Source organism: Cnephaeus nilssonii (assembly GCF_951640355.1).
Source record: "Cnephaeus nilssonii genome assembly, chromosome: 5".
NCBI classification, from domain to species: domain Eukaryota; kingdom Metazoa; phylum Chordata; class Mammalia; order Chiroptera; family Vespertilionidae; genus Cnephaeus; species Cnephaeus nilssonii.
The window spans coordinates 80,744,337-80,760,799 of NC_137076.1; the positions used below are offsets into that span (position 1 = coordinate 80,744,337).

The 16,463-nt window shown below is 37.5% G+C and overlaps 1 protein-coding gene across 7 annotated transcripts in view; it reads left to right on the plus strand.

Moving 5' to 3' along the window:
• The window catches only part of LOC307100685 (ankyrin repeat and KH domain-containing protein 1), a gene marked incomplete at its 3' end in the record, with an annotated part of 127,204 nt that overhangs the window by 55,181 nt on the left and 55,560 nt on the right, over positions 1–16,463 (plus strand). For 4 of the 7 annotated variants that reach the window (XM_079773212.1, XM_079773208.1, XM_079773209.1 and 1 more), the window contains exon 11: positions 11,932–11,988. The exons of 2 other annotated variants lie outside the window; for them this stretch is intronic. In XM_079773212.1, the coding sequence (XP_079629338.1) occupies positions 11,932–11,988 (57 nt within the window). Of the gene's footprint in view, positions 1–11,931; positions 12,006–16,463 lie in introns of those variants that run through there. One more of the 7 variants, XM_079773214.1, reaches the window with a different exon arrangement.

Genomic DNA, 16,463 nt, shown 5'->3' on the forward strand with positions numbered 1-16,463 from the left:
CTCCCGCCACCACTGCTGTGCTCACCAGCCATGAGCCCGACTTCTGGCTGAGCGGTGCTCCCCCTGTGGGAGCGCACTGACCACCAGGAGCCAGCTCCAGCATTGAGTGCCTGCCCTCTGGTGGTCAGTGTGTGTCATAGCAACGGGTCGTTCCACCGTTCTGTCGATTTGCATATTAGCCTTTTATTATATAGGATTATGACAAGAGAGACATGTTAAATAGATCTTAATCTCCTGTCTTCTTTCTATTATCTTTTTCCTTTTTTAAAGTTGCTTTGGGTCATCTATAAAATTTAAGAATTGTCATATTTCACCACTTGAAATAGAGTAGGGAAAAAAAGAAGAAATAGGGTAGAGCATAAAAGCTTAGATACTATAAACAAATTTAATATTCTTATCCTCCAAATTTTTGCCTGAATTCTCTCTTCTTCCATTTTTCTGCAACATAGTCACTTTCTTAACCTGTTTGTTGAGAGTTTTTCTGAAAATATTAAATAGGAAAAAGATAAACTGTTAAATGTATTCTAGTGTATAGCATAATCTTACTGATTTTGATTGATTTGAGTTAGAAATCTATTATGAAATACTAGAGGCCCAGTGCCCGTGCACCAGTGGGGTCCCTCAGCCTGTCCTGTGCAATCCGGGACTTCTCGGGGGATGTCGGACTGATCCCTGCAGGTGCATGAATTCGTGCACCAGGCCGGTTTTGGCCCGATCCCCGCAGGCCAGGCTGAGGAACCCCCACCCCCACCAGTGCACGAATTCATGTACCGGGCCTCTAGTATGCATATAAGATCTTTAGTTAATCTCTTCCCGCCCTCCCCCTTTCCCTCTGAGATTCATCAGTCTGTTCCATGTTTCCATGCCTGATTGTTGAGCATCTGCCCCCTGGTGGTCAGTGCGCATCATAGCTACCGGTCACATGGTCGAACAGTTGTTCGGTCACTTAGACTTTTATATATATAGATTTTCAAATATTTTATTTCTTTTAAAAATATATATATATTATTGATTTTTTACAGAGAGGAAGGGAGAGGGAGAGAGAGTTAGAAACATCGATGAGAGAGAAACATCAATCAGCTGCCTCCTGCATACCCCCTACTTGGGGATGTACCCACAACCAAGGTACATGCCCTTGACTGGAATCGAACCTGGGACCCTTGAGTCTGCAGGCCGACGCTCTATCCACTGAGCCAAACCGGCCAGGGCCAAATATTTTATTTCTATAGTCTTCTGGAATTATGTAGTGTTTGTGATTAGAATTCTTTAGAAGATTTGCATTAAATGAACAGATAGATTTGAATTTACTGTTTTACATTTAAAATATTAGATTTAAAAATGGCTCAGATAAATACATATCTTAATTAAATACAAAGGTAATACTGTTATTTTAACAATTATTTTTCTATTTTGCAATCTATCTTTGCATTTCATATTTACATGTAATTATAATACAGTTTTCTCTATTTTTTTCCAGTGTTTTTGCATAATCTTCATATTATTACATAGTCTATTTTTATAACTCTTTCATAATATTTCATCAAGTTAATGAACCATAACCATTCACTTAATTTTGAAGTTTTGACTTGCTTTTCATTTTTCACTGTTACAAATACTGTTAGGTTTGATAACTTTATATGCATAACTCTTTTTTTCCTCCTTTTCAGTTATTTTATATATTGATTTTAACTTTTAAAAATATATTGCTTATTCCATGCTTTTGCACTCTGTGGACAGACATTTCAATTTTAATATTAGTTCTTTTACTAGTTATATTCTTTATAGAAGATGTGGAGAGTGTAGGAAAGCATAGTAAGTTGGTATTTAAAACCTATAAATAAACTTTGTAATTTCAGACTTTGCTATAAGCCAGAGAGGGGTGAAAAAACCTAGTCAAATATAAGAAGTGAGTAAAGCAGATAATATCAGTTACTGAGTCCTGAGAAAAATGATTGATGATTCTTACTAGCTGGACCTAGCAAGGCAGTAGCATCTTTCTTGTCCTTAATTCTTTGATGCTATCTCCTAGTATCTGTTTTGGGCTATAGTAATTTCCTCCAGTGGTTTGCAGGTGGAAGACTTTCCACTCCCATTGCATGGAGCAGAGATATAGTCCATTTGAGCATTCCATATGTGTGTTCTTGATATCTAGGTTTGCTAGTTCTTTAAGTTAAATAGATGTTATTGTGGGTTGGCTGGGCACCTTCATTTTGGGGAACTATTTGCATGCTTAGTTTCAAATAAGGATGTACAAGTAAGTAAACCTTTGGAATATAATTTGGAACAACCCTCAAGCCTTAATTAGATTTTAGAGTTTAACTTTTGCCATAATTCAAGGTTTTGATATTATAATTTTTAAAAAGGAGCTTAAAAACTGTTGTTTTCCATTCTTTAAAATATTCTGCAACAGAATCAGTTAAGATATTGATGTGAATTTTTAAAAACAATGAATAATGGTCTAGAATGATATTAACTCTAGAATTAGACCAGAAGGCAGAATTTTAATATTTCATACTTGTTCTCATCTCTATAGCTTACTTCATTCAGTTCAAGCCTTTATGGCTTAATTTCTTTTACACAGTCTTCTAGCCCCCCTTCAGTTTTACTTCTCAATTTCAAGGTGGAGAATTTGCATAGTTAACTATTGAACAGTATAATTTGGATTATAAAACACTACTTTCTTTTTTCTCTTGCTTGCTTTTAATTTTGATCTGCTTTGTTGTCTTTTTTCCTGGTTTCCATGCCCAACCATTTTATTGTTATAGACATGATCCTTGTCTATGAAATATGACTGCATTGGGTCAGAGTTTCTAAAGACCCTAATGAAATATAGATAGTATGTTTAGGTGACAACATTGTGTTGGCCAACATGTCAAAGGTTTTTTGATTTGATGAGTTTTTGTGTTTCTCAAACCATTTGTGAAGATGGTAGAATCTCTCTTTTCATCATGGCATATTAATTTCAGCATAATAACTTGGATACATTTGTGCTCAGCCAGTGTGGCTCTGTGGTTGAGTGTCGACCCATGCACTAAGGGGTCACCTGTTCAATTCCCATACCCAGGGTGTGGGCTCAATCCCCAGTAGGGGGTGTGCAGGAAGCAGCTGATCAATGTTTCTTTTTTTTTTTTTTTAATATATTTTATTGATTTTTTACAGAGAGGAAGAGAGAGGGATAGAGAGTTAGAAACATCGATCAGCTGCCTCTTGCACACCCCCCACTGGGGATGTGCCCGCAACCAAGGTACATGCCCTTGACCGGAATCGAACCTGGGACCCTTCAGTCCGCAGACCGACGCTCTATCCACTGAGCCAAACCGGTTTCGGCTGATCAGTGTTTCTATCTCTTTTCCCTCTCCCTTCCTCTCTCTCTAAAATCAGTAAAAATATTTTTTTTAAAAATTAAGAAAAACTTTGATACATTTGTTAAGATAGAAATATTTGTCATCTTTAGAATTTCCTTCACATGTATTTGCCAACAAAGCTGAAGTTGAAATGGAAGAGAGGGTGGTATATAAATTAAGTAAATAAGTATACTTCCTTGTGTCCAGCTCCTTGGTCTTTTATTACTAGAAGACATATACCATAGTATAATTGATCAGTAGGCTCTGAATACAAGGAGAATTTCCTATTAAAAAACAGCATAGATATTGCCGAAACCGGTTTGGCTCAGTGGATAGAGCGTCGGCCTGCGGACTGAAAGGTCCCAGGTTCGATTCCCATCAAGGGCATGTACATTGGTTGCGGGCACATCCCCGGTAGGGGGTGTGCAGGAGGCAGCTGGTCGATGTTTCTCTCTCATCAATGTTTCTAGCTCTCTATCCCTCTCCCTTCCTCTCTGTAAGAAATCAATAAAATATATTTTAAAAAAATAAAAAAACAGCATAGATATTAGAGAAGGTAAATACAATCTAGTTATGTCTTACCAAGAGATTTTGTGACCCAACTCAGCATTATGTAGGCCTGCGTTGCTATTCAAAAGTAAATCTGCTTAAAGGAAGAAATGCCTATGAAAGGCATCTTATTATCCTAGATCTGAGTGGAGATCCAAAAAGAACTGATGCCACAGAACATTAGATGAGGCACCTAAATTTTCATCATAGCCATCAAATCACTGATCTATAAGCAAATGTTTGCCTCAATATTCTCATCTGTAAAATGAATCTACTATTATTTTCTGGACTATTTTCCATAGTTGTATAATATATTCTTACTTTGACTCTGTTTGGTGTCCTTAGGCAAATCTCTTAAATTCTTATAGGCTTCTTTTGTTGTTGTTTTTCCTACCCCTTTTTATGAGGGGTTTGGACCAAATGATCTTTAATGACCTAGCTTAAGAAATCTAATTTCATTATTTCTAAAGAACAAGTTAACCAACTGTTTAGATAGACTAGATGATATTGAATGCTTTGTTAGCCCAAGAATGTGTAAAGGGCTATGAGACCCTCTGAGAAAATGAATTTTTAAGATATACATCGTCATTGTAATAATGGTATAACCGTTATATAAATTACTATATCGCTTAAAATCTATGTGTATACTTGATGTACTTATGTGACCCCAAGCACTATTTTGAGAGTTATTATATAATTAATAATTAGCAAATTTTGCTTATTTTAACATTTTATAGTTTACTTTAATAGATAAAATAGTCCTTAAAATGCACAATTAATTTAGTAAGGTTACCCCAATAAAGAATAATCTGGCATTATAATGCTAAATCATTATCTCTTCCACTATGTCTTTTTTTAAAAATATTTTTCTTGATTTCAGAGAGGAAAGGAGAGGGAGATAGAACATCAATGATGAGAGAAAATCATTGATCGGCTGCCTCTTGCATGCCCCCTACTGGGGATCGAGCCTGCAATCCAGGCATATGCCCTGACCGAGAACCAGGGACCTTTTGGTCTAAGGGACGATGCTCAATCCACTGAACCACCACAGCCAGCCACTATAAGTCTTTTTACTATCTTTATTTTATCCTACTTAAATATTATCAAAGAAGTAGGAAGATTTTTCTCAACATGGATTTTTGTTTTAAGTAAACTATATCTTACTCCCTTGTGGAATCCTAAGGATAGTTAAGAATATAGTCTCTCTGGTTATCTTTGGTATTAATTCAGTTCTAAATTTATTTTATTTTTTTTCTGCAAGTAAAGTTTATTTCAAATAGCAGAATAAACTTATGTTATATCATCTTCCTTTCATGTTTTATGTCTTAAAACTTTTCAAAATTTCCTTTGTTTAGGATTGTTGTTTTTATTTCAGCTTTGGCTTTCAAGTATACATGAGATCTAAAAAACAAGAAAGATACCATTTTTCTTTAAGATGTTTGTCACCTTAAAGATAGGGGTGGAAGAGGGAGAGGGTACCCAAGGACGTGAGATAGAACATAGTTTCCTTTTTTATGCTCATAATCAATCTGCTTTAGATGAAATGGATCAGAGATAAAAAATGGAACCAACTTAAAGAAGTATGGTAGGCGTACAGTGTTACTAATTATGAAATCTTTGCTATATTGAATAATAGTTGGTCCTATGTCAATTAGTTATTGTCCTCATTGTTGTAGCGAAAATTTTTGCTTAACAAGACCTTAAAATTATTTGGAAAAATATATGTTTTTAAAATTTTTAAGTAATATCTTTACATCATTCAGGATTCACAAAGTATAAAAATGTTTCATGGCTACCCAGTTTCCATCCCCATTGACAATCAGTGTTGTTTATTTCTTGGATCCTTCCGGAGATATTTTATGTATGTATGATGAAAAGTCACATATATTGCCCTAACTGGTTTGGCTCAGTGGATAGAGTGTCGGCCTGGGGACTGAAGGGTCCCAGGTTCGATTCCGGTCAAGGGCATGTACCTTGGTTGTGGGCACATCCCCAGTAGTGGATGTGCAGGAGGCAGCTGATCGATGTTTCTCTCTCATTGATGTTTCTAACTCTCTATCCCTCTCCCTTCCTCTCTGTAAAAAATCAATAAAATATATTTAAAAAAGAAAAAGTCACATATATTGAAAGAAACATTCTTATCAAGGTTTAATTCTTCATATAATTTCTTACTGAAGTAGAATTTTGGTTTTTATTATTATTGATTGTCTCTTGCGTTGACCATAACTTTGAAGGGTTTATTATTTTTACTGGGTTTACTAAAAGTTCAAACACTTTTACACTGAGGAAATTGGACCCTTTGAATATGTCACAGTGGTCTATCACTGATTTTCTTTCTTAAGCATAAGTAAGCTTTCTGACCTTTGTTGCTTTCCTTGGAATGTATTCTGCCAGCCAAATGACCTTTTAGGGGTCATTTTCCTAGAATAATTGAGCTAATGGGAGCCTTAGCACCCTCTGGTTCTTATTCCTAGAATTTATTTTCTTAAAATGAGGTTTGATACAGACTTCCCTTAAAAATAAGAAAAAATTTTGGCCGAAACCGGTTTGGCTCAGTGGATAGAGCGTCGGCCTGCGGACTCAAGGGTCCTAGGTTTGATTCCGGTCAAGGGCATGTGCCTTGGTTGCGGGCACATCCCCAGTAGGGGGTGTGCAGGAGGCAGCTGATCGATGTTTCTCTCTCATCGATGTTTCTAGCTCTCTATCACTCTCTCTTCCTCTCTGTAAAAAATCAATAAAATATATTTTTTTTAAAAAAAGAAAAAATTTTGAAGGATCAATTTATCATCTATATTAAAATTTATCCTATCTAATAAAAGGGTAATATGCAAATTAACCATCAGTCCATCACAAATCTGGTGATGCCCATAGCCACAAGATGGCAGCGCCCAGTCCTCTCAGCCCTGCCGGAGTCCCCCAGTCCCGGGGGCAGGAAGGGGGGCGGCGGCCCCTGAGACTGGGCAGCATGAGTGGCCTGGCGGAATGCTTGCTTCGTCGGCCTGGCGATGAGGCAAGCGTTCTGCGCCCAGCTGCAGATGGGCCTCTGGGCAGCGGGCATGGAGCGGCCAGGCCCTGCAGAGAGCTACTGGCCCTCAGATTCGTGCACAGGGCTACTATGTGGATCAAGTCCTCTTTCATAAGATTTTTTTTTTTTAATTTAAGCAATATGTTGTGTGTCCTTCTGGACATTTCTATACGCCCAAATATATGTATATTCTGTGTATGTGGGCTCTATGTCTTTATAGAGTGGATTTGTTGTCACATAACACTTTACTGCAACTTTTTCCTTTTAATATATGGATTTCTCATTTCTTTTCACAGTTACTTATTTCTTAACTAGTTATTTATTCATAAACATCTAGGTTATTAGTTTAAGTATTACAAATGGTGTTACACTAAATGTTGTTAAGCACATTTACATATCTTTTCTACTTTTGTGAATATATCTATAGACATAAATTTCTAGAAGTGATATTCTAGTTACCAAAGGGCCCACATCTAAAATTTTGATCACTGCTGCCAAATTGGTCAAAAGTGCTGAATCAGTCTATACTTCCATTAACTATTCAGACTTCCTGATTTTCCACATTCTCATTAACATGAATTAGATCTTTCGTTCTTTTTTCCTTGATGGTTTAATTTTCTAAGCTTTGATCTTAGGCTCCATGTTTGTTTTAACTAAAAAGTCTCCCTGTGTTCCAAGTAGCCCTAGGAACTGCTCATTAATTGCTCCCAAAGCTTTGGTGAACTATATAAAACACAGGTATAAAGTTACTTTCTGGAAGAATACTCAGACATCATTTCCAAATGCAAATTTTGAAATATTTTGTTAATTTTTTTAATCTTTATTGTTCAGATTATTACAGATGTCCCTTTTTCCCCCCCACATAGCTCCCCTCCACCCGGTTCCCACCCCAGCCCAGGCCCTCGCCACCCCATTTTCATCATAGATACTGCATACATGCATATAAGATCTTTGTCCAATCTCTTCCCACACCCCCCTCATTCTCCCTTCCCCCCACGAATTGTCAGTCCTCTCCATTTCCATGCCCCTGATTTTATTACACTCACCAGTTTATTCTGTTCATTAGACTTTTTATTCACTTGATTTTTAGATTCACTTGTTGATAGATATGTATTTGTTGTCACTTGGTTGTTCATAATCTTCTATCTTTACCTTTTTCTTCTTCCTCTTCTTAAAGAATACCCTTCAGCATTTCATATAATCCTGGTTTGGTTGTGATGAACTCCTTTAGCTTTTTCTTGTCTTTGAAGCTCTTTATCTGACCTTCAATGCTAAATGATAGTTTTGCTGGGTAGAGTAATCTTGGTTGTAGGTTCTTGCTATTCATCACTTTGAATATTTCTTGCCACTCCCTCCTGGCCTGCATTGTTTCTGCTGAGAAATCAGCTGACAGTTGTATGGGTACTCCCTTGTAGGTAACTAACTGTTTTTCTCTTGCTGCTTTTAAGATTCTCTCTTTGTCTTTTGCCCTTGGCATTTTAATTATGATGTGTCTTGGTGTGGTCCTCTTTGGATTAATCTTGTTTGGGGTTTCTGCGCTTCTCGGACTTGTACGTCTATTTCTTTCACCAGGTAGGGGAAGTTTTCTGTCATTATTTCTTCAAATAGGTTTTCTCTTCTTCTGGCACCCCAATAATTTGGATGTTGGTACGCTTGAAGTTGTCCCAGAGGCTCCTTACACTATCTTCATATTTTTGGATTCTTTTTTCTTTTTGCTCTTCCAGTTGGTGTTTTTTGTTTCCTCGTATTTCAAATCTTTGACTTGATTCTTGGGATCCTTTAGTCTACTGTTGAATCTTTATTCATTATTTCAGTCAGTGTATGCTTAATTTTTGACTGGTCCTTTTCCTTTTTCTTGGCATTCTCACTAAGATCCTCGAAGGTCTCACTAAGATCCTCGAAGGTCTCACTAAGTTCCTCGGAAATTTCTAGAAGATTCTTGAGTAACCTTATAACTGTGGTTTTGAATGCTATATCCAGTAGTTTGCTTTCTTCCATTTCTTTAATTTGTGACATGTTTCTTTGTCTCTGCATTTTGGCTGCTTCCCTGTGTTTGTTTCTATGTATTGGGTAGCTGCTAAGTCTCCTTGAGTTGATAGAGTGGCCTTGTGTACCCAGTGGCTCAGCCTCCCCAATCACCTGAGGTGGACACTCTTGGTGCACCCCTTTGTGGGCTATGTGCACAGACTTGTAGTTGAGCCTTGATTTCTGTTGGTATCCCTGGGAGGAATTGACCTCCAGGCCAATTGGCTGTGAGGACCAGCTGTGTCTACAATGGAAGAGCTGCTGTGCAGGAGATACCCTTATGGGGCAGGACTTCCTTCAGTGGGGCTTTGGTGCTCACTGAGTCTGCCCCTTGAGTGTGTCACTTATGGATATGAAGAGTTGTAATCTGGTATGGCCTTGCACTGACTACTGGATACACTGGCTCTTGGATGTCCAAGGAGATGCAAAGTCAGCCACTGTCTGGGGCCGCCCAGCAGGAGCTACAGAGAGATCTGCAGATTCCTCCTCTTTGTATGGGGTTTGGAAGTGCCCAGACGAGGCCCAGCTGTGAAGCAAGGAAGGCTGGTGCTGATGCAGGCTTGGACCTTCTTTTGATAGCTTTGGGGCTCCCTGACCCAGCTGCAGCTTGTTTGACAGGTTTTAGGCTGTGAAAAGACAGGCCATTCATATGCAAAAGCTGCTGAGCACAGCGTGGGTGAGGTTGTAAATTGGGTAGGGCGGGTCTCAGGGAATCTCCAGAGCGGAGCAAACAGCAATGGCTGCCAGTCAGCCCTGTACCTGGGAGGTGCCAGCACAGTAACAATGACTGTTTTGAGCACCTCCGTCTGGAAGAAAGCCGCCCCCGCTTTCCTGCCCCAATGCCAGACAGTCCAGTTTCTCCCCGTATGTGTCTGGGTCCTCCCGAGTCTCGCCCAGCACTGAAGCTCAGAGTAAGCAGGAGCTTGTATCTCCCTCCCGATTAAAAAAGTGGCACACCCGGGTGCCAGCCCGTTCTGTGCCTCCACACCTCCTACCAGTCTTAATGCGCTTTTTCTTTTTTCTTTTTTTTTTTTAAATATTTTTATTCATTTCAGGGAGGAAGGGAGAGGGAGAGAGAGAGAGAAACATCCATGATGAGAGAGAATCATGGATTGGCTGCCTCCTGCATGCCTCATACTGGGGATCGAGCCCACAACCTGGGCATGTGCCCTTGACCGGAATCGAACGTGGGACCTTTCAGTCCTCAGGCCGACGCTCTATCCACTGAGCCACACCGGCTAGGGCATTAATGCGCTTTCTTAACCTCTTTAATTGTAGTACTTCCATTCAGCCAGCTTTCCTGCGGTTCTGGATGATAGTTGTATGTATTTTAGTTGTAATTTTGATGTGGTTGTGGGAGGCAGCAAGTACAGGTATTTACCTATGCTGCCATCTTGGTTCTCTCCTGCCATCTTGGTTCTCTCCTGTTAATTTTTTTAAAGAACATATATATTTTTTTAAAAACACAAGTATTCAGACAGTATCTATTCACTTCATTCTGAAAGAAGAAATTAAATGTATCTTGCACCATAACATTTTCAGGAGTTATATTTTTATATTACTTTGGTTGTATAACATTTATATTCTGTTTTATGACCCTGTTTCTCCCAGTTGCTTAGGTGGATCAGTGTTAATTTTTCTAGTCTTTCATATTATATGGCTTCTTAATCCCTGAGTGCCTGAACTTGATTTCAGAGAGGAAGGGAGAGGGAGAGAGAGGTAGAAACAACTTACCTAATAATAGACAAACATGCTAATTGAACGTACCTTCATGATGCCCACAGCCAATCAGGAGTGAGTATGCAAATTAACCCAACAAAGATGGCAGTTAATTTGCTTACGTGGCCGGGGCCTCTGAGCAGCATAGGAAGGTGGAAAGGCGGCTCTGGCCAGAGCGAAAGCAGTGCCGGCAGCCAGGGAAAGGAAGGCCCATTCTGGCACGAATCTTCGTGCATCGGGCTTCTAGTCAATGATGAAAGAGAATCATTGATCAGCTGCCTCCTGCATGCCCCCCACTGGAGATCAAATTCTGGGGTATGTGCCCTGACCAGGAATTGAACTATGATCTCCTGGTTCATAGGTCCATGCTCAACCATTGAGCCACACTGGCCATGCCCAACTCACTTTTAAATCTCCTCTTGCTGTTATATCACTTTGTTCAGCTATTTAAAGAATTTATGTGCTTTAATTTTTTTTTGAAAGTGTAGGGAAATATTTCACTTTTATCATTTCCATTTTTGTAGGAACTTCTTAAGTTCTATGTTGGATACTTTGTGCTTATTATTCATATTTGAATGGGGCTTGCCATTTGTTGAAAATCATATAAGGGTGGAGCAGGGAGAGGAAGCGAGCCTTAACAAATGTAGTTGTTTCACAATTCTTTCTCACCAAATCTCTACTATAGGAGCATGCATCCCCTTAAGGTAAGAACACTAGGTAGGAGGTAGGAGTGACTTAGAATAAAGCCTTCTTTAGGCCACATTTCTTTTATTTGGAAACTTAGTTAACACTGGTTGGTGACTGCAAAGCTTATTACTGTTTCCTCAATTATATTCTTATCTCACCTTCAAGTACTTTCTCTCTGTTAGGAGTCTAGATCTAGAGAAAATACAGATATTCTCTCTCTCAGATTTTAGTTGAAAAGTATGAGCACTACATGCATTTAAATATAACCATGTAGTTATCTTACAATATTTTCCTTACTTTTTCTCCCAGCTTGTGGTATCTCCAAATCATTTAATTATTTTCTTTAGTTAGATGTTAAAAGATATTGTTCTTGATTCTGTGGCTTTAGTTGTTGGGAGACAAAGGCATGAAAAATCTCTGCTCCTGGATTATGTTCTCTACTGATGAGAATCTTTTTCATTAAAGAGCCTGAGTTTAATAAAGCCCAGCATTTGAAGTACCAGTCAGTCACATGGTCTTCATGGCCAAATGTGATTTTCATTTTGGAATAAGATCCGTGAGTTCTTCTTTTTCCTTTCACAGGACAAGCAGGAGGACATGAAGACTATTTTGGAGGGCATAGATCCGGCCAAGCATCAGGTGAGGGTGGCCTTTGATGCTTGTAAGCTACTACATAAAGAATAGATGTTGTAGGTAACCAGAACTCTGGATATCTGAATTCCAACCAAGAAGTTCCAGGACCCTGGTGGGTGATAAAGGAAATCCTCTTCAATTGAAACAGATTATAAAGTTTAAATAAAAAAAAAGATTTACATTACTAGTAATTTGCTTCCTTAGTATTCTTTTTTATGTGGTATTCCTAACAAATCTCATAGGTGGAAATAGATTTTCTTATTCAGATAGTTAGTTCTTTTGTATTCTCCCTATTGGGAGAGTTAAGATACCCCAGAGAAAAAATCTCAATTATAAAGTCCTGCTCTCAATTTTGTTCATCAGAAATATGAAACTTAGATTTAGAGTAATATATTGGATTTTAAAAATATAATCCTCAGCCTGGCCAGTGTGCTTTGGTGGTTGAGCGTCAACCTATGAATCAGGAGGTCACAGTTCAATTTGCAGTCGGGGCACATGCTTGGGTTGTGGGCTCGATCCCCCCTGGGGGTGTACAGGAGGCTGCCAATCAATGATTCTCATCATTGATGTTTCTATCTCTCTCTCCCTTTTCCTTCCTCTCTGAAATCAATAAAATTATATTTAAATATATGTATAATCCTCAGATAAACAACAAATTAGTTATAACATTTACTATATTATTCATGCCCTAATTTATATACATTAAAATTTTTCTCCTTAAAATTGTCTCCTGTTACCTCATTCTGAAATTGATTTTTAAAAAGGTGAATACTTATTTATAAGCAAACACTCCTTTTCTTTTGGGAAAAAAAATGTGGAATTTGTGCCTAATGGTTTTAAAAATCTAGCAAAGTTGCCGAAACCGGTTTGGCTCAGTGGATAGAGCGTCGGCCTGCAGACTGAAAGGTCCCAGGTTCGATTCCGGTCAAGGGCATGTACCTTGGTTGCGGGCACATCCCCAGTGGGGAGTGTGCAAGAGGCAGCTGATCGATGTTTCTCTCTCATCAATGTTTCTAACTCTCTATCCTTCTCCCTTCCTCTCTGTAAAAACTCAATAAAATATTTAAAAAATAATAATAATTAAAAATCAAGCAAAGTTAATATCCATTGTAATCCAGAGGGATTTATTTAAACTCAAGAGCAATGCTTAATTATAAATTATGAATAAATTATGATTGAGCACAATCAACTTGGGCCATCTAAAATAAAATTTTCAGTATCAAGCCACTCTTAATTATAATGCTTATTAATATCTTTATTAATGGCTTGTTGAATAAGAAATTGTTATATTCTAACTTGAACAAAATAAATTTATTTCACAAAATATTATGAAAATCTGAATTTTTACTCAGTTTGTGTAGTATCTCAGGCTCCTATCTAGAATGTAAAGCTGAGTATTATTTTTTTTTAAATATATTTTATTGATTCTTTACAGAGAGGAAGAGAGAGGAATAGAGAGTTAGAAACATTGATGAGAGAGAAACATCAATCAGCTGCCTCTTGCACACCCCCTACTGGGGATGTGCCCCCAACCGCAACCAAGGTACATGCCCTTGACCGGAATCGAACCTGGGACCCTTGAGTCCGCAGGCCGACGCTCTATCCACTGAGCCAAACCGGTTTCGGCAAGCTGAGTATTATTTTAGAAAAGGTATTTCTTTCTCCCTGGATTTGTTAAAGGAAATTAATTATAAATCTCTCTCTCTCTCTCTCTGGCTATAAGTCTCAAAACTTGGGATACTTTTTAAAAGTGAGGTTTGCAACCCCACATTTAGAGGTTCAGATTCAGCATATTTGAAATGGGAGTTTGCATTTTAACTAATATTCCAGGAGATTCTGATGACAATTCCTCCATACTCACACTTTGAGACAATCCTGGAGTCTTGTACAGATTATTCTGCATCATTGTATAGTTATTTTCTCTTTTCATCTTTGCTTTACAATCAATCATTCTTCCTTCATTCAAACTGAAGAAGCTTGGTTTTTCTTTGTTATTTGTGATTTTTAGAAACGATGCTAAACAGCAAACCCTAGGACAGTGCCTCTTAATCTCTTCCTTCTCAGTTCTCACAAGGGTTATGAATCTCATCCTTAACAGTAGATCACTAAGGTATTGATGAATATACAGTGGTGGGTGGGAAGAACATATCCTGCTGGGGAGAGTATCAGAATCCTCTAGTATATACTGTATGTATTATTAAACAGTCTACCTCCCTTTCCTGTGATTCTGATTCTTCCCCTTAGACACAGTTCTCCTCCAACTCCAAGAAAACTCTACCTCTGTGATACAGTTAAAATCCATATATATCTATATGCATGCCTTGGGTGCCCATGACTATGATTTTAAAGGAAATCAACTTATTTTGAAGAAAATAAACTTAGTGTATAATTGAATTTTATAATCTAAAACCAAATGTCACCCCAATAAACTTAATAAAAACAAATAGATAAAAAACTGTACCTTTTTTCTCATAGTGTTTATCAGAACTAGAACTTTGTAGTGTATTTTACATAGATAAGCTTTTTAGGGGGCTTATGAGCTCTAATTATCCACTTATCAATATATTTCAATTGTTAGTGATTAGCTAACCTTAATAAACCTTAAATATGACCTCCCGCTTTTTTTTATTACAATGAAGCATATTTATTTCTAGCTAAGAGCTTTCTTAATATGTAATAGTGAAGCACTAGAACACAACCCAGGGCTGGGACTCAGCATGACCTACCACTTTTTAAATGTTAATTAAGGAATAACATATATACATATTGTTTCATTTTACTACTCAAAACTGGAAAACTTAACAGTTTTTTCTTGATCTAAAACTATCTGTAAAACGCACAAAATTTCTAATGTGTGTTTTTTTTAAGGCCAAGTTTTTTTCTAAGTTATTGTATGTTGAATGCATCCTTTTCAGCTATCTCAAAGTTTCTTAAACATAAGTATAAATGACTTCCAGTCATGAAGTCAAGTTCACTTAGCTTTTTGAAACCTCTCTGTTCTCTATCATTTCAAGCACAGACATATTAAATAAAATATGGGAGAAAAACAAACTAAACTAAAAAATATGTAGCTATACCCAGCAACAAAAATTAAAGAACTCTCTGGACTATAAATGGATTATGGATCTACAATTGACGCCATAGGCCCAAAAAGAATTTAGGCTTAAAAACATGGGCAATGGGACTGGAGTTTTAACTTCTGTGGTGACATAGGGACCCAACACATCTCACGTGGAGCAGGCCAATAGATCTAGTCTATCAGAATGAAGCAACGAACTGGGTGGGACCTTATTGTCCTACCTACCTGTGAACCAAGATGGAAAAAAAGCTCCAAGCAGCTTCCCACAGTTGCAGTTGGAAATTATTTTAATTGTTCTTGTAATAGGGGAGAAGTAAAGAGAGCAGTAACTAAAACCTGGAGAGCACCATTCTTTGATTTAGTAAGCAGAACTAAATAATTGTGTGGGACCAAAAACTTAAGTTACCAATAAAAGATCTGAAATGGTCTTAAAGGGCCAGACTGAAGCAACTGCCAAAACCATCTCATTAGAAGGGATAAGTTTGTGGATTGAAATAAAAGAAAAAAACAACTCTCATGCAAAACAAGCTTCTTCAAATAAATTATAAAGCTCAAATGCAAAATTATGTCCAGAGGTAGTCAAAATGCAAGTACACAAACAAAAAGCAGCAAAACAGGAGACTTCATGCCCAAGGAAACTGAAATAAAAGACTTTAATCTTAAAATTTTTTAATATGCTTCTTTTAAACTATGACCAATAGTTGTAAAACAATGTGAGGCAATAAAATGATAATTATTAATTGAAAACAGGTGGGTATCAAATAAAGCAAATTTAGACTTTGAGAGGGAAATTGGGAAATAAAAACGATATATAGGGTAAACAGTGTATTGAATACAGTTGAATAAAGAATTAGTGAATCAGATGATAAAACAAGAAATAATACAGTATAGCACAAATATGAAGAGAAATTGAGAGTAAAAAGATAGATTGGGGAGTTCCAACATACATCTTATTTGAAGTTCCTGAAGGAGAGATTAGAAATAGAAAGCAGAGCCGAAACCTGTTTGGCTCAGTGGATAGAGCGTCGGTCTGCGGACTGAAAGGTCCCAGGTTCGATTCTGGTCAAGGGCATGTACATTGGTTGCGGGCACATCCCCAGTAGGGGGTTTGCAGGAGGCAGCTAATCGATGTTTCTAGCTCTCTATCCCTCTCCATTCCTCTCAGTAAAAAATCAATAAAATAAAATAAAAAAGAAATAGAAAGCAGAGATAATGTTTGAAGAAATAATGATGTAGAATTTTCTAGAATTTAAGCCAAATGTTAATCCTTGATTAAAAAATTAATCACTAAACAGAACAAATGAAACTAGAATTTTAAGGATAAAGAAAAAAATCTTAAAAGCTACTGGAGGAAAAATGCATTACTTACAAAGGAACAATAATCAACATTTTGACGACAGAT